Source organism: Vanessa atalanta, chromosome 15 (assembly GCF_905147765.1).
Source record: "Vanessa atalanta chromosome 15, ilVanAtal1.2, whole genome shotgun sequence".
Taxonomy (NCBI): Eukaryota; Metazoa; Arthropoda; class Insecta; order Lepidoptera; family Nymphalidae; genus Vanessa; species Vanessa atalanta.
The window spans coordinates 5,353,795-5,380,946 of NC_061885.1; the positions used below are offsets into that span (position 1 = coordinate 5,353,795).

General features: G+C 33.4%; 5 protein-coding genes across 7 annotated transcripts; 2 read left to right on the plus strand and 3 right to left on the minus strand.

Annotated features, from left to right (window-relative positions):
• Positions 1–205: 205 nt before the first annotated feature.
• Positions 206–7,274, plus strand: LOC125069153 (WASH complex subunit 5). Of its 3 annotated transcripts, none has more exons than XM_047678549.1 (12): positions 206–237; positions 663–799; positions 997–1,099; positions 1,198–1,389; positions 1,519–1,730; positions 2,131–3,548; positions 3,631–3,890; positions 4,423–4,550; positions 4,655–5,050; positions 5,558–5,784; positions 6,054–6,204; positions 6,620–7,274. In XM_047678549.1, exons 2-12 carry the CDS (start codon positions 678–680, stop codon positions 6,759–6,761), a joined length of 3,351 nt encoding a protein of 1,116 aa, XP_047534505.1. In that variant the 5' UTR covers positions 206–237; positions 663–677; the 3' UTR covers positions 6,762–7,274. The 3 variants fall into 3 exon arrangements, with proteins under 3 accessions (XP_047534505.1, XP_047534504.1, XP_047534503.1); XM_047678548.1 differs by lacking the exon at positions 206–237 and adding an exon at positions 332–419 and having other exon boundaries at positions 6,620–7,273; XM_047678547.1 differs by lacking the exon at positions 206–237 and adding an exon at positions 429–572 and having other exon boundaries at positions 6,620–7,273.
• Positions 7,275–7,536: 262 nt separating this feature from the next.
• On the minus strand, positions 7,537–8,856 carry LOC125069156 (leukocyte receptor cluster member 1 homolog). The gene is made up of 2 exons (XM_047678552.1): positions 8,632–8,856; positions 7,537–8,542 (listed from the first exon to the last, which is right to left on the minus strand). Exons 1-2 carry the CDS (start codon positions 8,652–8,654, stop codon positions 7,708–7,710), a joined length of 858 nt encoding a protein of 285 aa, XP_047534508.1. The 5' UTR covers positions 8,655–8,856; the 3' UTR covers positions 7,537–7,707.
• Positions 8,857–10,465: 1,609 nt separating this feature from the next.
• Positions 10,466–16,673, plus strand: LOC125069154. Its single transcript, XM_047678550.1, has 5 exons — positions 10,466–12,990; positions 13,066–13,241; positions 13,357–13,564; positions 13,778–13,921; positions 15,498–16,673. Exons 1-5 carry the CDS (start codon positions 10,768–10,770, stop codon positions 15,654–15,656), a joined length of 2,910 nt encoding a protein of 969 aa, XP_047534506.1. The 5' UTR covers positions 10,466–10,767; the 3' UTR covers positions 15,657–16,673.
• Positions 16,674–17,330: 657 nt separating this feature from the next.
• Positions 17,331–26,638, minus strand: LOC125069158 (chromosome transmission fidelity protein 8 homolog). The gene is made up of 2 exons (XM_047678554.1): positions 26,508–26,638; positions 17,331–17,673 (listed from the first exon to the last, which is right to left on the minus strand). Exons 1-2 carry the CDS (start codon positions 26,525–26,527, stop codon positions 17,358–17,360), a joined length of 336 nt encoding a protein of 111 aa, XP_047534510.1. The 5' UTR covers positions 26,528–26,638; the 3' UTR covers positions 17,331–17,357.
• On the minus strand, positions 17,765–24,974 carry LOC125069155 (general transcription and DNA repair factor IIH helicase subunit XPB). Its single transcript, XM_047678551.1, has 16 exons — positions 24,853–24,974; positions 24,707–24,767; positions 24,498–24,586; positions 24,114–24,261; positions 23,777–23,917; positions 22,555–22,749; positions 22,274–22,428; positions 21,770–21,921; positions 20,755–20,921; positions 20,503–20,673; positions 20,126–20,346; positions 19,245–19,428; positions 18,838–19,181; positions 18,445–18,587; positions 18,266–18,349; positions 17,765–18,023 (listed from the first exon to the last, which is right to left on the minus strand). Exons 3-16 carry the CDS (start codon positions 24,553–24,555, stop codon positions 17,841–17,843), a joined length of 2,346 nt encoding a protein of 781 aa, XP_047534507.1. The 5' UTR covers positions 24,556–24,586; positions 24,707–24,767; positions 24,853–24,974; the 3' UTR covers positions 17,765–17,840.
• Positions 26,639–27,152: the final 514 nt, after the last annotated feature.

Consider the following 27,152-nt stretch of genomic DNA (forward strand, 5'->3'; position numbering starts at 1 on the left):
GAAAGACAACTTAGCAAAATAACAAAATAATAAATAATGTCTGCCAAACTCTGAATTTTATTTTACGTCAGTAAACCTTTATAGCAATTGACCAAATAAATCAAAAATATTTTGATATTCTTAATGTTCTACATACATACATAAGTTACCTATCTATAATACAACAGTTTTCTTATATTATCGCCGTTTGTACCATTATGATCACTCTCCTTTAGTAACCTTATAGTAACTCCTATAGTAAGTTGATTCAATTCACAATAGCAAGTAAAAACTATGGAGTGTATTCCATAGTCCATAATCCATAACTGCAGCTAATGTCAAATTTCGTAAATATGTGTGACAATAACTGTCAATCTTTAACAAATAAATAATCAATTCCATGCAAACATCATTCAATACAAATATAAATCATCCCAAGAGTATATAAATTTTCTATGGTTAAATAATTATAAGATTATGAGATAGTGAATATACTTGTGTAGATACATGCTAGAAGAAAAGTTATAACTAAAAATTTAAGATATGCTAGAACATAGTGAAATTATTTGTGTTTGATCCTATATATTAATAAAGTATAATATTTAAATAAAATAATCAATTTGTTCTTATAAAACATTTATGGTTTCATAAAGTTCATAAGTATAAATATCATTATTTGTCAGGACTCAAGGAGAAAAATGAGGGTGTTTTTAGCGGAAGATAATATTTGTGCTCAAAATTTACTCAAGTTAGTGTCTCACGGAAATGCTATATTAGCTGAAATATTAAGACTGAAAGACCATATACCAAAAGTTTTTCTGTAAGTAGTCATGATGATACTAAATAAAAAATATATAAAAAAAAAAATTCTTAAAAATATATGTCTAAGTAGTTACCTGGTTGAAATACTATTTAAATTAATTTATTATTACACTAATTTTATAGTGGTTATCTCATAATTGTCTATTACAATATTTTTTTTGTATTGACATTTGTAATAATAAAATATATTTACAGATTTGATACTAAGGAAATTCAGCAACAATATCAGGATGTTCTTATGGACTTTAGCTACTTTAAGATCTCTGAAGCACAAGAAAAAAAAATCAATGTTAATATTGTAAGTAAACTAGGAAATAATTACTTATAATATGTATGTACCATGAATAATTTATATTAAATAGTTAACAAATTATATACATTTTTTTTTCATTTTAGAAACTACAAGATTTGGATGATGATCTTAAAGAAAAATATTTAGAATTAATCACTCGTTTTTATTTACTCTTTGAAAATATCTACCAGTATATTGTTGATCTAAATACTTTTGTGGAACAATTACATGATGGAGCATTCATTCAACAAACAATTGAGACCGTAATGAGAGATATAGAAGGAAAACAACTTTTGGTAGGTACTTCAATCTTTAGATCAAAATAGATTAAGCTTTCTTAGTTTTTATTAAATTTATGTATGTATAATGTAAATATAAACCAAATTTATAATTTTACCTTATAGTAATGATTTAAAATTTTTCAGTGTGAGTCATTATATCTATATGGAGCTATGCTCCTTTTATGTGACCTTTATATACCTGGATGTGTGCGGGAAAGGTTATTAGTTGCATTTTATCGCTATAGTACAAATCAATCACAATCTAATATTGATGATGTTTGTAAATTATTGAGAGAAACTGGCTATAATCAAAATCAGTCCAGAAGACCATCGGACTACCCAGTTGAATATTTTAGGTAATATAATGTAATTGCTTCTGTATTATTAAATAGCATATTGTTTTATATTCTTAAATTTTATTGGTACATTAATACCTAACTTGACTAATAGTTAATTTGACATATTAAAATAGTGGCAATGTCGCAAAAATGTATAAAATAATTTTCCTCATTTATTATAAGTATTGTAAATTTAAACAGTATCACCTTTGTTGCAGTTGAGTAACAATTAACAATATGATATAGCACTCTTATGTTATGTATTATGTTTCAGTCTGAAAATGCTAGTATGAATTAGACATAAGTTGTACTGGTTTCCATTTAATTATAAACAGTTTTAACTGAAATTTTCAAATTTAATGAGCTTATAAAGCAAAAATAAAAATGTTCTGTGTATTAAAAAAATATGTTTTTACAGCCGTGTTCCAATTAATCAGGATTTTATTGAAAAAGTAGTTGGAAAGTTAAGATCTGAAGATATTTATAACCAACTTGCTGTGTATACTATTCCGGAGCATCAAGCTTCTGCTCTTGCTTCACAAGCTAGTATGCTTGTAGTATGCTTATTTTTCACACCACACTACTTACATAACGATACTACAAAGATGAGAGAAATTGTTGATAAATTTTTCCCCTGCAACTGGATCACGCCAATTTATATGGGTGTCACCATGAACATAATTGATTACTGGGAAAATTTTAAAGCTGCTAAAAATTCATTAAACAATACCTGTAATGCAAAAATCGTAAAAGAAATATATTCAAAAAGAGGCGATGCAGTTCACTTGCTTATTAATAAAACTCACCTCTTATTAAAAGAAGGTACATTAACTGATGACTTTGTTTTAGACAATATTGGTAAAATAATTAATGTTATTTTAAATTGTAACCATGTCTTGCGCTGGTTGCTGTTACACAATAGCGATGTTATATTTTTTGATAATAATAAAAAGAGCAAATTGCTAAAAGATTTGGTTATTAAGGAATCGAATTACGATCCGCTGAAACTACTGGAATTACTTATAAGTACAGCTGAGCTGGAATTAAAGATTAGAGAGTCTCTGCAAAATGTACTGGCATCGAGAAGTGAAAATTGGAATAAAAATAAGAGTCTTGCTTTAGAAGCGATTACTAATTTATCCCAGTTATTTTCTGGAGCTAATCCTTACACAAAAGTTACTGAAAACGAACAATTAAAACTTTGGTTCGAAAAAATTGCAAAACAGGTTTCATCTTTAAATGAACCCATCACATCGAAAACTGTAAAAAGCGTAACTCAGCTCATACAAGTTCTAGATAATGTTGAAGAATTTCACGGTATAAAGAGCACTTCAACTGTGGTTCAGTTTCTTTTTGAAAGCAAAGAAGCGTTAAAAAATGTCTTAAGAGCAGCCTCCCTTAAAGAAGATGCTCTAGTTACATTGGAAACTGTAGCAGATTTCAGTTATGCTTGGTGTACAATTGACTTATACACGAAATATATGCAAGACAGCATCAAAGAGAATCCAGCAGTAACTAGTCGACTTCGAGCTCTGTTCCTTAAATTGGCAAGTGCTATGGAAATACCATTATTGCGAATAAATCAAGCACAAAGCGATGACTTAATATCCGTGTCACAATATTACAGCAGCGAGCTAATAAGATACATTCAAAAAGTGTTACAAATTATTCCAGAAATGGTTTTTAACATTGTTGAGAAAATAATTGAACTGCAAACTTGGACAATCAAGGAAGTACCCACAAGAATAGAAAAGGAAAAATTAAGGGAATATGCACAATTAGATCACAGAATGGAGGTCGCTAAGTTAACACATTCAGCATCAACATTTACGACGGGTTCGTTTACGACATTTTTACATTTTTTGTTCTCATTATATTGTGCAAAACATGATTAAAAAGTAAATTTATTTATTTTTAGGAATTCTTGATATGAGATCCACGTTAGTTGGCGTTATAAGAGTAGATCCAGCACAGTTATTAGAAGAAGGATTGTTGAAAGAACTTGATGGGCATATAAGCAAAAAAATCTTTGAATTTATCGAGCCACAAGTAAAAAAAACTAACAGCTTAGTTCCTCGACTTCAAAAACTTGCAGAAAGCATGGACGGTTACAAGAGATCCCTGGAGTATATTCAAGATTACATTAATATTCATGGTCTGAGAATTTGGCAAAAACAGGTAAAAGTCACTTATTATTTACTCTATTCATTAAAAATGTGTTTTTTTTTTAATTACATTTCCGCATGATAATTACTCCGACTTATTACAAAATATATCTTGGAAGATTTGAGTAAATGTGTGCAAGAGAATATTATTGCAACCATTGACTCTATCTAACTAATATTATAAAAATGAAAGTGAGCATTTTTATTTGTTATGCTTTCGTGTCATAGCTTCTCGACCGATCATTATAAATTTTGCAAACACATTGAAAAGGAGATAGGATACCTACCAAGCAACTCCTTCCTTCAAAGAAGGGTGGCACCTATTTCATTATAAAATGTAGTATTGGATTTTTAATCTATAAAATGTATGAAACACACTTAGGTTTAATTTTACCCTTCGAACCGCAACACAACAACGCAAAGTATTGCTGTTTGAATATCTGATGAGTGGGTGGTTCCTACCTAGATGGACTTGAAGAAAGCCCTACCACCTAGTAGATTATCATTACTATTAATAAAAACATTAATCTTTATTTCAATCGCAGGTGTCCGCTATTATAAATCAAAGCGTGGGAAAGGAAATAAGTATTCGAAAAGGAGTGACCCTATATGGACCGTCAGCTGGCTTCATGGGAAGCCTCGCCCGTCAAATAGCTCAACTGGCAGATGCAAGGTGAATATGACAATATTACATATAAGATTGGGTTCAAAGCAATATATTTAATAAATTATTCGTAATTATATGTTTGTACTTTCTAATGTGAAAAATATTTACAGAGCTTGCGTTTATATGAATATATGCGCCGCCTGGTTCGACGTCAAGAACCATAACGAGGTGATAAACACGAAAACCTTCGCTAAGCTAAATAATGCCATTGGTGTAGTTGGATTGCATGGATTAGATATTTTATACGGCTATATGATTAAGAACCAGTTGCATAATATTCAAAGTATATTCAGGAGTTCTAACGACAAGCTTTCAATGACCAACTTCGATGTTAAGGACCTGGATCATACGATCACAAAAGGACATAAAGTATATCAGCAATTGTCTGATATAATAATTCTTATAGGAACACTACAACTCCTCAGGAAACACATCGCATTTCAGTTAAACACCAGTTGTAAATTTGACTCAGCACATTTGGAAGCCTCCTTGCGGACCATGAACGAGTTCGTATACAAATAGTTCATTCATTAAATCTTCTTAATATATTTTTTTTCCTTATCTTTCTGAATAAGTCACCATTCTCCGCTCAAGGAGAAGGTTTATATCCTATCCCTCCACGCTGCTTTACTGTGTGTAGGTGCATAGTTTATTCCAATCGAAGAAGGTATACATATAAACAAACCTTAGATTTACGTATACCATGCGATTTGCTAATAGATCAGCTATATTGTGTACTACTAACAGTTCTTGATTATCTTTGTTTATAATACAACCAATCAACTACTTATATCCACCTTCGAAGTTCCGATTACAGTTTTGTCGACGTTTAAACCGCAAAATTGTAATTTCGCAAATCCAAATTAAATATAGATTATTCAAGCTCCCGACCAATTATTATATCACGTCAATCCGATGTCAAATGCTGTTTATTTGGTTTTTATCTTTTGGTGGTTGGAATAGACTATAATGAAGGAATACATACTTTGTAACGATAACATTGATTTTTACAGATCACTACTAAATGAAATAAAAAATAATAGCAAAACCGACTCGCAAACGCTGCCAGTAGCGCTTATGCGAAATATAGAAGAGTATTTGATTCGATGTGGCATAAACGAGCCTTTTGAGAAAATATACGTTAAAAATGCTCACGAGCTCGTGAACGCGGACATGGGGCGCATAATGGCGATTGTTTTGATTGCACAATTGCCTAAATTACAATTATGCTTAAATACCGGTAAGTTACCGTTCTTTTATAGCTTATAAAATTAATATAATGCAAGATTTTATTAGTCGATTAGATTAGAGTAGACATTTTATTTATTTTGTATATATTAACGTTCAGAATAAAAAAAATGATTTTCAATTTTGAAATTTTACACTTATTAGCTCGTAAAATAGGTAAGTTAATCTTAAAAATCTGTACACATTTTTTTATTAAAGTATAGTAAGTAAAATAAACTAATTCACAATAAAGAATGATACCTATATATATCCTTTTTCCAGGAGATTTAATTACGAAAAGACCTGGAGAAAATATAGACGGTTATCCACTTTTGGTGGGAATTTATACATTACTGCGCCAGTCCAAGACAGAAAATGTTGAAATTTTCATTGATTTCTTATGTAAATCAGCTAAGACTATGACTATTGCAAAGTTAGTACAAAAATATATTGATTAATAAATTTAGACAAACTGGCGAGCATTGTTCGTGCTGTCACTACAGCGACCTTTAATATTTAAGTTACTAAAGACTCGCTGCCCACAGATTAACAAAACAAGGAAATTGTGTCATTGTGTTTCAAGTTTAGAAAGATTTAGTAAAACCATAACTTGTACTGTACTTAGTTACTTACATTTATATTTATAAAATATTGTCTAAGATGTCCACGGAGTTCATACTATTATGCCATTACTTACATTAGGTAAATTGCACCTCGTACAACAAATCGTTGTTTAGCGAAAAGTAACGCTTTGTGCTGTTCACAAATATTCTCACGTATAATAAGCTCATAAACAGATATTGTTCGTAATTTTATAACAAAATAACTTGTAGTTATTTATTTTGCAGGTTGAAATCTGGGGAACCTATGACTGAAGGGCTTCTTATTATAAGGATTTTACAATTATTTTGCGAAACATTTAATTATTCCTTTAGTAAATTAGAAGATAAGTTACCAATGGTTTTGTTGACACACGGACCGCCAAAATGAAGGTTGAATGTAAAATGATCTTGAAACAATTGTTGATTATTCAAATTAAAGATGTATATTTGTTTTATTACATTAAATATGTATGTTTATAGACCTATTTTCCCCTAAATAAGCAAATAAAACTTGGCATTCGACTTGCAGCACAAGAAGTGTTGTCTTAAAAATAGGAGAGATATTGAATAGCTTTAAAGTGTAGCTAATTATATAATCAATTCTTGCAATTCTACAAAGGATTTATTTTTTGGAAAAGTTAGAAGTGTCTGTGGAGCACTACCACCAGAGTAAGTTATAATTACTTAATTGTCTCTTCTCATTCTTATCACATATGGGCCTTTAATGGGTGGTAGGGCTTCGTGCAAGCTCTTACGGTTAGCTATTCATCTTATATTCTACTGCAAAACTTAGTATTGGTTAGTTCCACTTTGAAAGGTGAGTAAGGGATATAATGTCTTAGTTTCCAAGGTTGGTGGCTCATCAGTGATATGAAGAATAATACCGAAACTTACATTCCAATATAAGTAAAGAAATGCTATGTTATATTACTCAATATCTTTTTATTCTCATTTATATAAATTTATAGAAATTAAATATTCACATAGCTCTTTGTAATTATTGTATTATGGAAGTATAATGAAGCATTATTTTTATTAAGTTTATGTTGTTTTGGTATTTTTTATCAAAAGTTCACAATTCATTAATATATGACTTTAAACCCAATACAGGTGTTTTAATATAAGAATATACTTGATATTCTTATATTTAAAACACCTGTATTGGGTTTATCCAAAAGGACAGCAGTTATATAGATGTTAGGATGAGAAATCTTTGATATTATGCTTTATTAGACTGTCATTCAATTTATTTACAAAATAAATTATTTTTGTATTTTTGGTTAAATATTAATTTCATAAAATTGACAGAATGTACAAACCATTTGGTCCCACTTTTATTTATAATTCTGTCTTGCTATTTCTGGATTAAATTGTGAATTATATTTTGGTTTAATTTTAGGGATTTTGTCTTCTTTTTCTTTTTCGGGAGCAGTGCCACTAAGCTTGGATAAGAACATCTGTGTTCTATACTTCTCTTGCTGTTCTCGCTTTAACCTTGCTTCTCTTAATTTTTGCAATTTTATTTTGGAATCATCTTTTTTATCTTTATGCTTTGATTTATTATGATTTTTGTTTTTATCAATTTTCTTTTTTAATTTTTCCAGGCTTTTTGAATTATGGCAGAATGACTTGAATGAATTCATAGGATCCAACCTTTGTTTTGCACTCCATGCTATCTCTCCATCTTTTTCGTCGGTAACCTTTTCTTTAATTTTACCATCTTTATCTTTTAAAGTGAGTTTCTCATATGTATCTTTAATGTCACTAGAACGTGAATATCTTGTTGACTCTGGGACTACATTATACCAATTTTTCTTGCCTAAAGCTTCATTTGTATCTTGTCCTAAATATGTTAAATATCCAATTTTCTTTTCATACTCTTCATTTTTCTCCTTAATTTCCTTATCATGATCTTTATTGGTTGTTTGAATAGCATGCTCGAGATTTGCAAATAAATTTATATGTTCAGGAGTAGCAGTGACCTGATCAACTGTTTGAGGTTGAATATCAAATTCTAACAACTTCTGTTTACTTTTCTGTTTTAAAACATTAATTCGAGCTTCACGGTTTGCATTCTCAATCCTTAACTGTTCTTGTCTCTCTTTTTCTGCTGCTTCTGCTTCATCCTTTCTGACTCGTGCAATATTTTCCTTTGTCCTTACATGCCATCTGCAATACCAAATAAAACACAGAATTTCTTAAATAAAATCGTAATATGAAGCTGTTATAGTTTTCTTTTATTGAATGCTATACTTTACCTTTTCTTAGGAAGAATATTCATTTTTTGTCTTTTATTATTTGTTAAATATTATAATGAGAAATAATATTAGTTAAATTAAATTTATAATTATTACATCCAAGTTCTATATAATTCAATTCTTAGTTTAAAGTTCCTATATACATTTAATATTTCTCATGTCAAAATTCTGTCAAACAAACTATGTCAGATGTTAATTTCATAGTGCTAACTGTAACTATTATAAGATGTCCATGCTAGAAAAGAAAAAATACAACTAATATATCATTGTTATCACTTATCATAATGAATACATTATAATTTATAGATTTTATTCTTTTACATATATAGTTTAATTTTACTTTTTCATAAATTACGTTAAAAGAAAATTAATAGTAATAGTAACTTTAGAGTTATATTTTTAATTTGTACATAAAATAACACAGTTACTATAGCAATAACATATATATATATATATTATCTTAAGTTGATGGAGAGAGATTTTTAATCTCTTAAGATAATTCATAAGCTGAACTATAGTTATACTCAATAAAAAGTAAAGAATACGCCGAAAGAGCCGCAGTATAAAATATACTCCATTATCTTTATTTCTTAATTTTTTTTTAAACAATAAAATTTTAAGACAAGTTTTAAGTGAAGTCTAAGGATACAATATCTATCCGGAGAGGGTAAGGAAATAGAACATAAAAATATATTTTTTATTGTTTTTTCCTTTTATTTACTTTTGCATTTGCCACGTGATTGAGAATTGATTAATTATTTGAGCTACCAGCTGAGCCGCCGTTGATCAAGTTTATGGATTCTCAAAATTAATAAGTAACATATAATGTAAGTTGCCTTATTATTTTAATGATACTATGCATCAAATTAAACAAAACAATCACTATAGAAGCATTCTATAGTGATTTGGATATTCGAATAAAATTGACTTTATATTATTGAACTAAACTAAAGTAAAATTAAAATCATATAAAAAATATGAATAACATTTCTAATGACATTTATCTGGTTATAAAAAATAATTATTAATAATTGTTATTGATTGATTGATTGATTGATGTTTATTGATGGTAATTATTAAAATAATTTGGGAGCAAAGTACCCATTACTACATTCCATGCAATCGAATAGAATAGTGGTAACGTATTATGTGGAATCTAAGTTAGCTGAGCCTTTGAATGCCACGCCTCCAAAATCGCAAATCGTTCGTATCGTTCGTATCGTTAAAATAAATACATGTATCCATACATATATATTAGTCAATTAAGATTTAACACTTAATAAAACCATTTTTTAAATTTATTAAGAATAATATATTATAAATAATAATATATATATTATAAATAAGATTATCATATATAAATATAATATATTGTATAATACATAGTTGTATAATAAGTTTATTGTTGTTTTTATATTGCATTATTTATTGTTTAAATAGATAAACTTAATTAATTTGATCATTAAGATATACTTGAGACAAAGATTAGATGTCGCTAATCCAAAAACATGATATCATAAAATTGTAAAAAAATCATACTATCTTAACCAAGTTAAATAATTAAAGATTTGACATGTTTTTATGTCCCATCCCTAACAATAATGTGGTTCTTCCACAGACTAAATATTACATTAAATTGACATAGCTACCAACGTGTAACCAAGAATTTAAAAGAATCGTATAAAAAATATGGCTAATAAAAATAAATTACAATAATTAAAGTATTGTATTTATTAAAAATGTGTATACTATATTTTTTGGGACTCTAAAGTTAATATGTTTTTATTATATGTAATTAATACCAAAGTGGATTTTTATTGGCTATGTTAAATACTATTAACTATCTTTCATTTATCCACGTATATATGGCGACCCTTTTGCTAGGGCATTAGTTAGACCGACGCTTGATAAATAGAAAATTGAAAAATCTAATGAGATTTTTAAAACTATCGGTACAGTGTTTTGCATTTGTTTAATTATATTATAATTGATTTATGAACTACTGTATCTTTAACGATGTATTTATATATTATAATGTAAGCAAAAATATCAAAGTGTAATTGCGTTTATTTGATTTATTTATCAACACATTAGGTTATACTAAAATTTAGTGTCGCGAAATACACAATTTATGAAATGGAAACTTTAGAAGAGCGTCCAGTAATTAGCTCGGTGGTTGAAATTATTAAAACGAATATTGTAGAGGAAAACAATGTGGATGTTGAAGAAAATAATGTGTGTCACAAATCGAATGGTGTCGATAGCGACAAAAAAGACGACGATGGAGTTCCAGAATTAACTAATGATGTTACAGAAAACGAAACAGTTGGAGACATTAGCCACGAGAAACATGAAAATATAGATGCGTCAACTTCACCCACTGTTGTTGGGTGTACCCAAGAAACTGATGTTTCTTTAAACACTGAGGTGACAGAAGTTATAGAAACTCCAACGGAAAACGAAAAGGTTGTACAGCAAGAGGCTGAACTTCCTGAAGTGGTAGAAGTCGCTGCTGAAAATGTAATTGAAAGCGTAGAAAAAGAGCCCTGCAATGATAGTGAAATTATAACCGAAACCATAGTTGAAATGAATAATATAGAAACAGTAATGAGTGAACAAGTACAGTTCGAGACTGAAATATTAGTTGAGAAAAATGATAATGACGTGAATGAAAATTTACTAATTGACAACCCAGAAAATGATCCTACTAATAATATCTTGAGTGAGTTAGGACCAAATATAGAATTAAGTGAAGTACTTCGTTCTTCAGATATTTCTGAGAACAACAATAGTACAGTCAGACAAGAAGTATTTAATAAAGAAGAGCTGCTCGATATTTTGGAAGGCAATGATATGGAACAGACTGTAGAAAAAGTTGTTGAAATATCTCAAATGAATCAAAATAAAATGTCAGAAGCTCAAATTGCTTTGCAACAATTATCTAGGCTTAAAACTGCAAAGAAAAGGAAACCTTATACAAGTAAAGGAAAGAAAGTGGATAAAAAAAACATTAGTATTGACTTATCAAAAGACGAGCCACAAACTATATCTGATAACATACAACCATCAGTTGATGTTAAGTCTGAGATTGTAATTGAGAATAAGGCTCCACAGGCAGAAAATATTGTTAATGTGCTGGTCATGGATTGGCAAGATGATGAACCTATCGAGAGTAATGCTAATAATATCCTAGCCGATGGTGAACATTTATTAAAAGATTCTGAACAAATTAAAGAAAATCAAGTCCAAATCATCTCCTCTGAAGAGTTAACAGAACGCACTTCTATAGATTCTACATTGAGTGAGGATCAACCACAGAAATCAAGCAAAAGTGGAGATGAAAGTGCTCCACGCAGATTAAGCAGGGTAATAAAGAAAAAAGTTATATTTGACCCAGATAATCCAGATACTTTCACAAAAGGCAAGTCTACAACAAGGATCAAAGAGATCCAAGTCACAAAAGACCAAACTCCAGCTAAGAAAGTAAAAATAGAACAAACATCACACAGGTCAAAATCAAAATCTCCATTGTCTAAGCTACAATGGAAAAAGCCATCTCCTAGAAACAGCAAGCAATGTAAAAGATTATCGGAAGTTGATAAACTATTAATGGATGAAGGAGCAGTCAATATGATATATCAACTTACACCAGAGGCACCTAAAGGTAGGAAGAATATGAAAACCAAAGCTGAGTTTATTAAAAAGCTCCAAAGTTCTACTCCAGATGGTAAGGAAATGAAGTTTAGAGAAAGAAAAAAGGAATCCCTGAAGTATGAGGATGGGGAAGCTAAAAAAATTTTAGGTGGAAAGCATCGAATTTCTTTAAATAGTTCTGTTAAATCTCCTTCCGTTAGTGAAGATTTTGAAACTCACAGTGCAGATGATTCAATTATTTACAGACGCCATTCCTCTAGCTCATATTCTAGTAGTTGCATGAGTCCGCGTCGTTTGAGTGATGTAGACACTGGTGGTGCACAAAATGTTCACAGGTCATCCAATCAACTCATTTCCTCGGACAATCAAAGTCACACAAAATCTAATTTGAATATTGAAGTTGAAGAAAAAGGTAGAGAGGTCTTTAAGACTGAAGCAGGGATTATATCTAATAGTGAAATTATTAATAAAGATGATTGTATGTCCATTAAAGAAAAATTAAACTCAAAGTTATCACTTGCTTTAAATAAAAGAAAACGAGAAACAACTAAATTTGAAAAGCCAGCAAAACAAAAAAAAGCTTCTAAGCCAGGAGACAACGTAACTCTTATACATATTGACCAATTCAAGTTTATATCTGTGAATATTGATCAAAGACTAGCCGTCATTAGTATACAAAAAACTCATCTCAAAATTTGTGTAGAGGTTTGTACTCATTTCTAAAGTATGTATTTATGTATTATATCTTTTGCAAAGAACATACAAAAAATAAAATTTCAGGTGTTGAAGGAGTTAGAGGAAGCCCTCAATTATGTCGATAGCCGACAGGACATATCAACTACCCTATTGGTGTCTCAATGTGGAACACTCTGTTCAAGTCTTGATTTAAGTCTTCTGTTGGATGAAAATAAAGAAATAAGAGCTAACCATGCTTTCGAACTGGCCGAATCCGTGAGGTAAATCAAACTCAAAATATTATTATTGGTTATAATTATCATACTGTTACGTGTGTAACTGTAGAGAATAAGCGAGGCTACCTATGACTAGCGAGATGTCGGTATACGGTTGCAGGTGTCTGCTGAGCTCGTTGGTGCGGCACAGCAAGCTGGTGTGTTGCGGCGTGTGGGGCGCGTGCGCGGGCGTGGCGCTGGCGCTAGTGGCGCTGAGCGACGTGGCGCTGTCGTCGGAGCGCGCCTCCTTCTCGCTCAGCGCCGCCGCGCCCGTGCAGCCCGGCGCCGCCGCGCTCACTGCGCGCTGCCCGGCCCTCCCGCAGGCGATGGTATGTGTGTTCTGTCACCCCCACAGGAATGATTCTTATTTTTTCTTATTGGAACTGACGACTCAATTAATCGACAGCTCAATGTTTAAAATAGCTGATGAAGGTTAAAATAAATAAGCCAAAGAATTTTTTTTCTGGACATTTATTCTTATCTTATTATATTATAAAAATTTAAACTGTAAAAGGTTTTGCTCAGTGACATTCTTATTTAAGGTTAACGACTTGGTGATATTCGGGCAAAGACTCTCTGCGTCGGAAGCGCTGCAAGGCGGTCTAATAAGTCGCGTTTTGTGGCCAGATCGATTCGACGAGCAAGTATACAACATCGCCAAAGACATCGCCGCACAGCCGACACAAGTATGTTCATTAATAATCCTCGTAGTCGTAGTCGTCGCTTACAGGTTGACAGTAGGCTCTCCAGCCCTTGCCCCGATATAACAATTCGGATATTTGCAAGTGAGTGGTGCCGCCGTTATGAACGCATATGTGATTCCTGGGACACAAACAAGATTGATACAACGAAAGCAAGTCGTAGTCGACATTACCACAAAAATCACCCGATTTGCACGGCGGCAACGAGGCGCACTGATAAGACATGGTATCGTTCTCTTCCCTCTTAAATTTCCAATAGGTCGGATAGCGACAACGGCATCTGAGCGTAATATTCGGCGGAGTCAGTCGTACGCCTCGGTGATGCAGCCGCTCCAGTTCGTCCGGATCCATCCGCTCGTACGACGCCCGGAGGGACAGCGGAGTCTCGTCGATCGCACACTCGGGCCAGTCGGACACGGGACCACAGAACTGAGAACAGAAGCAACACGAATGTTAGGAGACGGATCGCGTCCGGCGTCACGCGGCGCGTCGAGTGCGCAGCGACCTGCAGGTGCACGCGGTCGTTGACCGGCAGGCGGCGCGCGGGCGGCAGCGCGGCGTCGCAGCGCAGGCGGCGCGCGCAGCGGCACAGGCGCAGCAGCGCGGGCGCGCGCCAGTAGCGCCGCAGCAGCGCCGCGCACGCCTGGCGCGCCGCGCACGCCGGCAGCCCGCGCTCGCTGGATTCCTGCCGTTGAATAAACATACATTCATGTGTCAGCTCTCCTCGAAGCGTTGGCCTTTTCCGGGTCTGCACTCTCTTACTGTTGAGGTCGATCGGAGAGATATCCGAGACGTATTACTTTAACTCAATATCGACTCCTGTGCATTGCGACCATCGCATTAAATGTTAAATTTTGTATCCCTTAAAGTATAGTTGAATATTGATACTCACTAGACCATAGTAGTATAGAATCGGCTCTTCGCTTTCGATGTCTGTTCGTACACAAGTAAATAATGATAGTGGAATTAAGAAGTAACGTAAGTCCATTGGTACGTTTTAATGTATTAATTGACTAATATTCAGAGGCAGACCTCGTGGGTCATAACCTACATTTGTAGATAAGATAATATTACGTTGACCGTGTACTGTCGATAGTTCTGTATATATATATATATTATAACTAAGTTTACGAGAATAAAGTTCAGACGAGACTTTCTTAATTTTATAGATATTGATATTTTTTATATTCATTCATTCAGCCATCTTTAGCTCTAGTCTAAAAGTTTTAGTGAAATTATTTTTTTTAATATATTATATTATTTACAAAGATATATCAATGTTACTACTAATTAATCAGATAAAACTTTATAGTGTTACAATGGCACACCTGTATAAAATTGTTTATTAAACTTTTCACCAATCCATAATGAATATCATAGATTATTCACACTCTCGACCAATGATATAGCGTCAATTCAATGTCATAGTCGTTGATGTCTTTCCTCGACCTGTAGTTGGGAGTATCTAAAGTATTTGTACATTACAGCCTCTTCCAACATATATACTACTCTTATCATTTGATTTACATACGTGCAGTAATACCGGTTTTTTTAATTACAGACTGTGTTGCTAAAGAAGAAACTTCTTAGTTTGAAAAAGAACAGCGAAGCCGAGCTTACATTCCTTTCGTGTCTTGAAGCAGAACGAGATCTTCTCGTAGAGTATTGGACTTCAGTGGAAGGTCAAGAACTGCTTCGAGCTACACTTGACGTCGCATGATCCGACAAATAAAGTAACTGTAGGCTAAAATACCATTATTTTTACACCTTTATTATTCTCATTTTCTTCCTTTCACCAATATAGTTACAACTTTGATAAATATCTGTATCATTTTTTTGTTGAATCACAATGTCTGCGAATAAATTTTAGTATAATGTAAATAATAAAATTATACAGCAAATTAAGATATTAAATGTTAGATATTGAATAAATAATTTAAAAAAATGCAACATAAGTAGTAGTGTTCTGCGGTGATAAAGGTTTAGTATAATATTTGGTAATAATTTAGTTAGTCGTATCACGTATGGCACTTGACTGTTAGTTAAGTTGGCGTGAATTTATTTTTGTCGAGGAGAATAATTGTATGAAATATAATGATTATATTCGACTATTGTTAGAGGCATTTCGGACGGGCTAAATGTTATATAAAGTCTTCTATCCTATATTTTAATCTCACTTTAATGGGAATATATTATAACAATAATTGGCTGAAATATTCGTACTACTTCGTACTGACTAATGAAATATAACTAAATTATATACACGTATATATGTATGTATGGTATTTTTAATACGCAATTAATAATATTTAAAGAAATGTCTATTTACAAGTTTGCGATTTATGAAAAGTAGTTTTGTATAACTGGTTAAATTAAAATCATTGACTTTAAAGTTATGTTTAGTGTTAAATTGTTTATGTCTTTGTTTTAGATGTTTGAGTTTATCTATATTAGGTAGATTATATACTTCTTTTTTAAGCCAAAGTTCAACACTGAATTTAAAATTTAAATAAATGTGAGCACTTATTTCACATTAATATAATTATTTATGTTTTGGTAGGTACAATTTTCATTCCTTTTACGTACAAAATTTTCTATTACTTTAAATAATGTATTGAACTTTACTTTTCGAATTGGACTAGAGTTTATTTAGTGTTTAATTAAAATAGGTTATATACATGTAAGTGTAGCAATAACTTATTGTCTGTTTCTTGAAAAAAAAAATAAAGTGCCTTTCATAGTAAGTATTATACTATAATTTAACCTTGTGTTCCAACTAATAACGTTAAATATCAAAAACAATAATACAATCTCATAACTAGTGTATAGTTAAGATTAAGCATAGAATAGCGACTGGAGATTGTTGTTATGCCAGTCTCACTTGATTAAATATAATTGTACTATTTTTTTTTTTTTAATATTGAGATTTTAAGATGACTTCTAAATAAAATATATTTGCATAAGAACAACAGTTTACAACTTCACATTTACATATTTGTCACATTGGAGAGAATTGACTACCGCGTTTTGATAAAGTTCTTGTGCAAGCGTCGACGAGTAAACCGTAATAAGAGATGAAAGCTGTTTTCAGTCATTATCCTTCGTCTTAAGTTGAAATTTTATTATTTAAAAATGTTAACCGGTATGTGACTGTAATTGTAGTATAAGATGCTACTGTTCTTATCTAATGTTGTGCTAAACTAATGTTGTGCTGGGAAAATTCATTGCAATAATGCTCACGCATATTGAAAAAAACGTTTAATTTATTTAAAATCTTTCACTTCGTCAGACTTAATCATTTATATACTATGAAATTTTGAATATTTCTTTATTATGTTTAATAATTACAAATCAAAAGGCTTTTACTTATATCTCAATTAAAAAGAAACACAAATTACTTTTAATACATATTTATTTAACATTACACTCTTTCACTTACATTAGAAATTATAGGTTTTGGTCTCGATTTAAATAAAAGTTTTTTTTTAACAATGGCCTTTACTCTGTAAGAGACTTTGTCTTCTTCGTTTACTTTTTCCATGACGGCCATCGGCTGCTCCAGCTTAACCTCCTTGCCATTGAGCACGTGGTGGCCGAGCACGAGCACCGGGTGACGGTTCCTATTGAAGTAATGTAAGTCGCCGACTACAGTAGGTCCGTTTCGTTTCTCCTCCTTCATTTGAATGAGACCCTGCAGTTCGACTAATGCCCATTCCGGTACGCTTCCTTCCGACTCGCTGGAATCGTTAAAACAACTATAGGCTCACTCGATCCGACGACACGTCTGGCGAGGGTCAGAGAAGAAGGAAACTAAATGAAACAAAGAGACGCGTCATAATTTTATATTCATATACATTCGAAACTAGGATCGATCCCTGTATCGGCGGCTGCAAAACAAAAGCGCTCAGTATCGGAACTTCTTGAAGAGCGGGTGCTTGTTGTGCTGGCCCGAGCGGCGGTGCTCCAGGTACAGCGCGTCGTCGGCGCCGGCCAGCGACGCCAGCGAGCCGCCCGCGCGCCGCGCGCCGCCGCCCGCCAGCGCGCCCTCGCGCTCCTCCTCGCAGTCCGTCTCCGACGCCGCCAGCACCTGCGAGCGGCACCCTCTCCGTCGCCGTCAGTGATTCGCAGGCAGAGCGCCATGTTTATTTGTGTATTCGCGAGATAACTTTACATAGTTAATGTTATGGGGATCATTACTTTTATAAGAATCCTGTTTCATTTTTAATGTGTTACTGGGTAGAAAAATATCAGCACCTCCGCGAATATCGGTTATTTTAAAATTAATAAATATAAAGTACTAGTGACATTAGAAATGTTGACACAACTCACTTGCTGTAGTAGCATGCCTTGCTCTTCTCTAGTGCCATAGAATAAGTCTGGTTCTTGATCCATTCCTTTTAATTCTGTAATAACCTGTAAAAAAGTTGGCATTAAATATTATTATATCGAATTCCTCCTGTTTAAAAGATAAAATATTCACAAATCGAAGTGATTTGTATAGAATATACCTTGTAACTGTAACCTTGATTAACGAGAAACCGTTGTCTTTTACGACTGTACGCCATTTCCAAAGTGTCCTGAGACACTAAAGTATAGAAAAATGCATTGTATTCTTCTGCTAGTGCTCCCTTTTTCGCTCTCAAAATTCGACCTGTAATTAATTAAACACGTAGTCAACTGTGACAGATATACATACATCCACACACAGATGTGAGTGTAAAGCTAATTACTTAACCTTCCTTTAACTGTTACTCGATACAGCAGTGTTATCATTTAAATCGAAATGAAAATATAAAAAAGGAATTCAATATAATCAACCTGGTCGAGTTTAATTAGGAAGTCAAACAGCTTGCTAATTTGCTAATTAAGGGGTAGTCTGAAATGATAATTTAACAGCTAACCTAATCGCTGCGCCTCTTGTCTTCTCGAGCCTCCGTGCGAAGATATCTGTATCAAGACATTCGCTTCCGGTAGATCAAAGCTGGTATCGGCGACTTTGCTCACGAAGATCGTATTCACTTTGGGATTGAACTTGAAATTTTGCAATATCTGTATCCTCTCGCTCTGCGACGTCGGCCCATAAATGTACGGCTTATTCATTTTGACGGCGTAGTGTCGCAGCGCAAACACGTTGTCCGAGAACACTATGGTCTTGTCCCCTCGTCGCTCGTGATAGCGGACCAGGAACTGGCACGCGCGGAACTTCGAGGGGTTCATCACGTACAGCAACATCTTCTTGTTTATCCTGTAAGTACGGCGCGCGTTACAGGGGAACGACAGCGCATGCGCACGCGGGTCGGGGGCTCACTTCTGCACGAGGTACTCGCGGTAGAACTCCGGCGTCATGGGGCACCACACCTCGGCGCACTGCACTCGCGCGATGTAGCCGTTGGCCTGCAGCTCCAGCCAGTTGGCCTCGTACAGCTTCGGCCCGATCAGGAAGTTCAGGTCGGCGATCTTGTCGTCCTCTCGCAGCAACGTCGCCGTCAGACCTGTGCTTGGACAGACAGATATTTCATGAAATATTGTACTTTGGTGTGAAAATTTACAACGATACGATAATAATCTTTCTCTCTCTCTCTCTCTCTCTAAAACAGCTATCAGAGAGAGAGAGTGTATTCTAATTTAATATACTATACATTATAAGTATAAAATAATTAGTGCATGCATCTTGATACTGCACATATACGACGATGAAAGCTACATTATTCCCAGCCATTTTGATTAACTAAACACTATACGCAATATAATAGTTTTAAAACTCTGAAAGTGTTGCACGAAATTTGAAAGCGATGCTCTATCCTCATTGAAGTGACAGAATTACTTATTAAAAGCCTTTATAGATCATTTTATATATTTACTTATGTTTGCGGTGGTTATTTGTGTTTTATTAGTTGAATGGGCCACCTGATGAGAAGGGGTCACCACTACTACCATTAGATATTGGCGCGGTAAGAAAATTTACCATTCCTTACATCGCCAATGCACCACCAACTTGGTTGGTTATAACTAATTTGTTATTTGTCCACGTGTGTTATTATACTAGCCTACTGATCATAAACCGGAACACAACAATGTTAAGTATGTAAGTGGATGATTTCTGTTTGACAGTATCATACATGACGCATAGATGGTACTTACCCAAAGCCCTACAACCAACCTACTACTGCAGTCTCGTGAGGTACTGACCGAGCTTGGCGTGCGAGTGCACGATAGTGAGCACACGTCGGAACATCTTGGCGGGGATGGTGTGCACCTCGTCAAGCACCACTAGCCCCCACTCCTGCGCCTGCAGCCACTTCATGGTCTGCTCGGCCTCCCAAGAGCGCCGCTGCCCGTGAGTGATCATGGAGTACGTCGTGATGAGGATCCCGGCGCCCATCGGCTTGTCCTTCGCCTCCGACGTGAATCTGCAATCGTGTTATACATAAGATGATCACATACCAAAGTTTCGACACAATCGGGAGTTCGAATTAAAAACGAGTATTTGTGAACGCAACGGTCACCAACTAGAATATCGTTAAAGACCGTTATTGCAATCGAGTCGACCGCGGCTCGGGACCGACCGGCAGATCATGCTGTCGTCGGCCGTGGACCAGCACTTGAACTGCTGCTTCCACTGCTCCACGGACACGCCGGAGTTGCACAGCACGAGCGCGCGCTTGCGCACGGTGCACACGGCCGTCACGCCCACCAGCGACTTGCCGGCGCCGCACGGCAGCACGATCACGCCCGACCTGCGCGCGCCACGCGATGCGTTATTGACGTATGACGTAACGACAAGTGATTGTTAGTATTCAAATTAAAAATATAAGAACCTCGCTCTTCCGTTTCCGAACATTTTCCGAAGGCTCTTCTCCTGGTACGGACGAAGTACGGCGGTCGGTTTCAAGTCAATATTTATATCGGGATTCACCGTGTCGTTGCGGAAATCGTATTCGGCTAGCAGCGGGTACTCCAGTTCGATGCATCGTTTTTGTATCACCTGGGATAGATTTAAATCGAATTTATCCAACATTCACGTGGCTTACTACGCACAAATAAAGTTGGCCGGCCTGAAGTTGACCTTTCGAGGCATTCACACATATATATATATATATATATTAAAACCATTCACGGCATCGATAAATACTAGAGATGCGCAACTTGCTACTTAGATCTATCTATCGGTATAAAAAACGAAACAAATTCAAATAAACATTAAATATACATAGCTTTATCCAATTAGCAATGGGATATTTAATTTATAATAAAGAACTTCTCAATTGTGTTATTCAATAAAGAAAGATTGAGAGTAGGATAGCAACTTAGATATGTTTAGTAAAATTCTGAATATCATGCTTTCGTTCATTACAAAATTATCATTTTAATTTAAACACCGATAAACGCAATAACCTATAAGAATAAAATATCTCGATTTTTAATCGACAATAAATCCTTATTGACAGCACTAAAGCTAAAGCAGTAGCACCCGTACAAAATACTATCTATGTGTAACAATGGTCAATTTATATTATATACTAGCACTGCCCGCGACTTCGTGCGCGTTTGAATTTAACAAAAAAGTTATTGTTGTATACTAAGTTACTCCTTATTACATCAGCTATATATGCCAGTGAAAGTGACGGAGATTAGCCGGAACAAACAGACAGACAGACAAAGATTTAAAAAAATGTTATTGTGGTATAGGTTTAATATTACAAACAGACACTCCAATTTTATTATACCTAATTTATAGATACTTTACAATAATTGGTATTAAGTTTTTGTCTTATATATGAGTCTAAGGTAAAGTCGATTTTAAAGGTCACAAGTATAAGTTAAAATAAATACTTCAATCTTGTCGGGGTCCACTTCGAACGCTACGGCGGTGTTTTTGGCCGTAATGTCGGTGTTCTCATCGTCATCATCGTCTTTGTCCAGCTGCTGGTAAAACTGGCTTATATCTTCTGGAACAGCTCCGTTGGCCGCCGGCTTTTCTTCACCTAACATTTTGTAATCATTACTGACAGGGTTCTCGTGGCGTACGAGAGGAGAGGTGACCCAGTGATTGGGAAATGCGAGCACGACAGAGTTTTCATATGATCGTGTTTATTTATCTCGTCCTTGGGGAAGAAGTAAAATATCTTGAGGTAAAAGGCCCATGTCAGGTGAGAGCCAGCTAATTTCTCCTAAAGAGAAGGCCTTTGCCAGGCAGTATTCCACACAGTACTCATTATTTGTAATTGATACGTATTTCTATCTGCACTGTTAATTTTTACTGATCTACTTTGAAAATTGCTCTTTACACAATTCCGATAGTGGCGGAAATGAATCGCGACGACAGTCGCGGCGTACCGGGCTTGCCGGGCAGCGCCAGCGAGGCGGAGGGCGCGGGCGGCGCGGTCGGCAGCAGCTCCTGCTCGCCGTCGCGCCGCAGGCGGCACTGCTGCACCACGGGGTCCCGCAGCAGCTTCTGCAGCACGTCCACGTGCTTGCTCTCCACCAGGTATCTGAAGTTGATATATTTTTACGCACTTAAATAATTTAACTAGCAGTAGATAGCGAGTGCATGCTTCGATTACGTGTAATTTAAGCAAGCATTTTGTTGCGTTTGTTTAAATTAACTTTTAGCTCACCTATTATGTTTCAGGACGAGCTTCACTTTGCCGTAAGACAGAGTACAGAGTTGAATAAACTCTATAATACCCGCAGGCACAGTGCATTTGCTGAGCCTCTGCAAGTATTCTACGATGTCATTAGTTTGCAGCCCCACCGATACGGCTGCATATAAACTGTATGCTGTTAATTTGTACTCATGAATATGTTGAGGTCTAAAACAAATTTTATAATTAATTATTTCATACTATATATCACCTTGATTTTCACATTATATTATAATTAAGGATTTGCTCAAACGCAGCTACTTCATATAACGGAATCTCCTTTATGTGAAGTTGCCGCGTCATGAAGAGTACCTGTACCATCCGTAAATACTTTATATAGTGGCTTGCATCTAGGGTAGCCCATGGGAATAGTAAAAAAAAAAAAACGGTCGTTAGAAATGCTTGGATGAAATACAGGATGAATTAAAGTAAGCTTAATCACTAGCTGAGCAGTGCACAGTTTAATAAATGATCAAGATTTTGAGCGCAGCGTAAGAGAATTGGAGTAATAAAACTTGTATTAAGTTTATGACCCTCCAAGGGTAACAAAAATAACATAACCTGCCGATTTGCGCAAGAAAAAATCTTTTATTAAATCGGGTATAGTAGAACAGTCTATAGTGGACTGTGTACTAATTGAAATACAATATTCCAATTGAAGAAAAATAATAACAATCAATAAACCTTAGCTTAACATATTCCATGAAATTTGCTTATATCTCTGCTATATTATACACAACAGGCAGTTCTTATTTAATATATCTTTAGATGTAATACAATACTATTCTACTGCACTACTAATATCCACTTTAATTTTACTTCCATACTTCCAATAACAAGATTTTGACATTAAAAATGTAATTTTTATGAAGCCATAATGAATGGCATAAGATTATTTATAAGAGATTTTGACTAGTGATATTGCATCAATTGGTTAGAATAGACTATAAATATTTTATTATATACATTAATTATATACAGTTATAATTACTAGACTTATAATATATATATAGTAAAGTAATATTACAAAAAGCAAACTCAATAACTCTTTAAAGGTTTTTAAGTGATGTCAGTCAGTCTTTTATATTACATTAATTACATATTTAATAAATTATTCACAAATTTCTCCTTATTTAAAATTATTAATAAAACACAGACAAAATTTCAGGAAATTAATAATACATAAGTGACATACCTAGAGACAGGTTCCGCAATAGCTATGAGGAAATCATGAGCATGTTTATAAACAGGTGAAAATGCTTCAAGAAATATGTGGCCGTTGGGTGCAACCCACAGGGGGCGACTTGCATTGTCCGGTTTAAGTTCCATTTGGCTTCTGTTAAGAAACATATTGAGTATTATCAATTGCATTCAATCATAATTTAAGAAATTTTGCTATTTCTATCTAATGATAGACATAGAAAAATTTATTCATTCATTAGAAGAAGAAGATAGACATTAATCTATCTTCATTGAAAATAACATGTGGTAAGGTAAAAATGGTTATTTTACAAATCATTTTTAAAACAAACCTGTAATCTTTAGCACCAAATTCATCTTCTGGAACTTGATCATTTTTCTCTGCATCTTGCATAGCAGCACCCGGTACACCAGCATTTTCTGGATTATCATCATCTACAAGGTCTATTGTTACATCTTCTTCGACTTTCTTTTTCTTGCCTAAAACATTATACAGTTTTGAAACCTTTGCAATTAAGTCTGAGTTAATCAACTGACAAATAATATAAGTAGCCTGTATAATGATTGTAAAACTCACAAAAAAATATGTGATTCGACTATTTTTATAACATTAAAATAGCAAGATCTTTAAAATATATTATTTCATCCATCAAAATGATCTATTATTTCTAAACTGGTGTAAGATTAATAAACATAATATTTATGAAGTGGCTTACCTGATCTGTCACTTCCACTTTTAGAATCGTACTTTTTAATTTTTTTAGGTGGTCCCATAGTTTTTTAATCAATATACGACTAGAATTTGCTGAAATGGAATTGTATAAGTATAATTGTACATTGTACAATTATATTCAATGTACTACTATGTAGTGCTTTTTAAAATAATGATATAAATGATTCATAATACTAGTAAAAAGGTACTTACGTCAAAATCGTAAACTTGTTAAGAACAGTTGGAAAGTGCAATAATAGTTATTCAACAAACTCTAAAAACAATAGAAATAACGAACTTAAATAAAATAACAATAAGCGTAACGCAACGAATTGTAAAAACTTATTGACTGTTAATACTTTTTTTGCACTTATTCTTCTTTACTATGTATCAGACATAAAGTTCCAATAAAATTTTATTTTTATTTTGTAGTAGTTTACAATGAACTCCTTATATCAATAATCAAAATATTTTTGATATGACAGTTCACACTCAGTGTCACTTATTATATTTGGCACATACTTCAGTGTTGCTGTTATCTAAACGTCCTTTAGCTCATCAAATCATTGACGAAATGTAAGTTTACATCATTCGTAATATAATAAAAAACTATTGGTATTAAAATCAATTTAAGCAAACAAGAAAACATTTATACTAATATTATAATTTAATAATAATATTGAGCCGAGATGGCCCAGTGGTTAAAAAGCGCGCATCTTAACCGATGATTGCGGGTTCAAACCAGGTAAGCACCACTGAACTTTCATGTGCTTAATTTTTTATTTTTAATTCATCTCGTGCTCAGCGGTGAAGGAAAACATCGTGAGGAAACCTGCATGTGTCTAATTTCAATGAAATTCTGCCACATGTGTATCCACCAACACGCAATGGAGCTGCACGGTGTAATATGCTCCAAACCTTCTCCTCAAAAAGTAGAGGAGGCCTTATCCCAGCAGTGGAAAATTTACAGGATGTTAATGCAATATTATAAATGCGAGAGTAACTCTGTGTGTAAAAAATTTCAGTGAAATTAGGTATGGAGATAAAGGCTCGTTTTAACAGCCCTCAAGGGGGTGAAATGGAGGGTAATGGTTTGTGAGCTATAGGTAATTTTTATAGGTAATTTTTTATAAATTTTGCGGGGGTTAAGCGACAGGTTCAGCTAGTATATTTTAAATTTAAATACAACAGGCAGGCATAAGAGGCATATAAAAGAAGGAAATATTTGATCTGTGACAGATTTATTAACCTATGAATTATCATATACCAATACTTGTCTTATAGTGAAAATAAATAGATATTATCAGATGTTTTTGATTAAGGTGAGTTGAACTCACTTATTTATAGTTGGTATTTGTAATAATAGAAAGTTCTCAGTAAAAAATACCATACATCATATAATCAGTATTTGCTGATCCTGCATTACCCCAACATATTTTACCAATCAGAAAAATACTGTCACATTGAATTATACAATAAAATTTAGTCACATATGCCCAATTTTGTATGTATTTTTAGTAGTTATTTTATTATGGTGTATTCTTAATAAATCATGAGAAAAGTTAAGGTGTTTATTGTACGAAGAAGCTTAGCAACAAGTCAGAAAAAATTATATTGTAAGTATAAAGTTTTAATAAAAGGTAATAAATGTTTTAATGTAGATTCAATGTTAACATTAAACATTATCAAAGATTTGCAACGCTAACACCACTGAATATTCATATGCTTAATATTTGTGTAAAACTTTATATAAAAGTAGTAATTATTGAAAATATACTACAAAGTTATGTTAAGTGGACTGTATTATTATTATTTCTGTAGTATTATTAATGTCTCTATATTAAATCATTAAGAAATAATTAATATAGCTAATATTATTATATTTTCTTCTAGTACACTACAACATATTCTATTATTTTTATTATTTGTCCTAGTAAAATATATAATGATATATGATATAAATATGATCTTAGGTATAATAATAGATATATTAAAAGAAACTTTTTTTACCTACCACTTAACGAAAATCTGCATCTCCTCGAATAAATTAGTATGTTACTAATTTAATTTATAGTATTATTAAAATTCTATTTAATTTTAGGAGTTAAGGTAAATAAGGTTATGTATTTAATAATATCATTTCAAAATAAATAGCAGTTCACATGTGACAGTTTATGTCAATTTTCAGATAAATATACGGTCAAAAACTAAAATGTCTGTCATTAACGACATATAAAGAAAAAGTATTAAAGAGACCTACGAATGCCATTCAATTAAATATAAAGTCAAAATTCCAAATTTGGTTAGATAATGGTTAACCATTATTCTAATGGCACAATAGCTTAACAAAACAATACCTAAATAAAAATTGTAATTTCGCCACTTCTTATACTCTATATTATATCAGAACGGCTGGGCACGGTCCTTTTTTATGGTTTTTTATGGTCCTTTAGTGAAAAAAGAGTGACCAAAGTCTACTACGCTGGCCCAGTGCTGAAGCAAGTCATATCTTCGAAAAATAAGTCGTACATGCAGAAGTGGGATCAAACTTATGATACTTATTAATTGTAATAGTGATAGTCTACTTCCTACTAATTTAACTGTTTATATATATATGCTTTAAATATATATAATTTTAACGTTTTTATTTTAAATATGA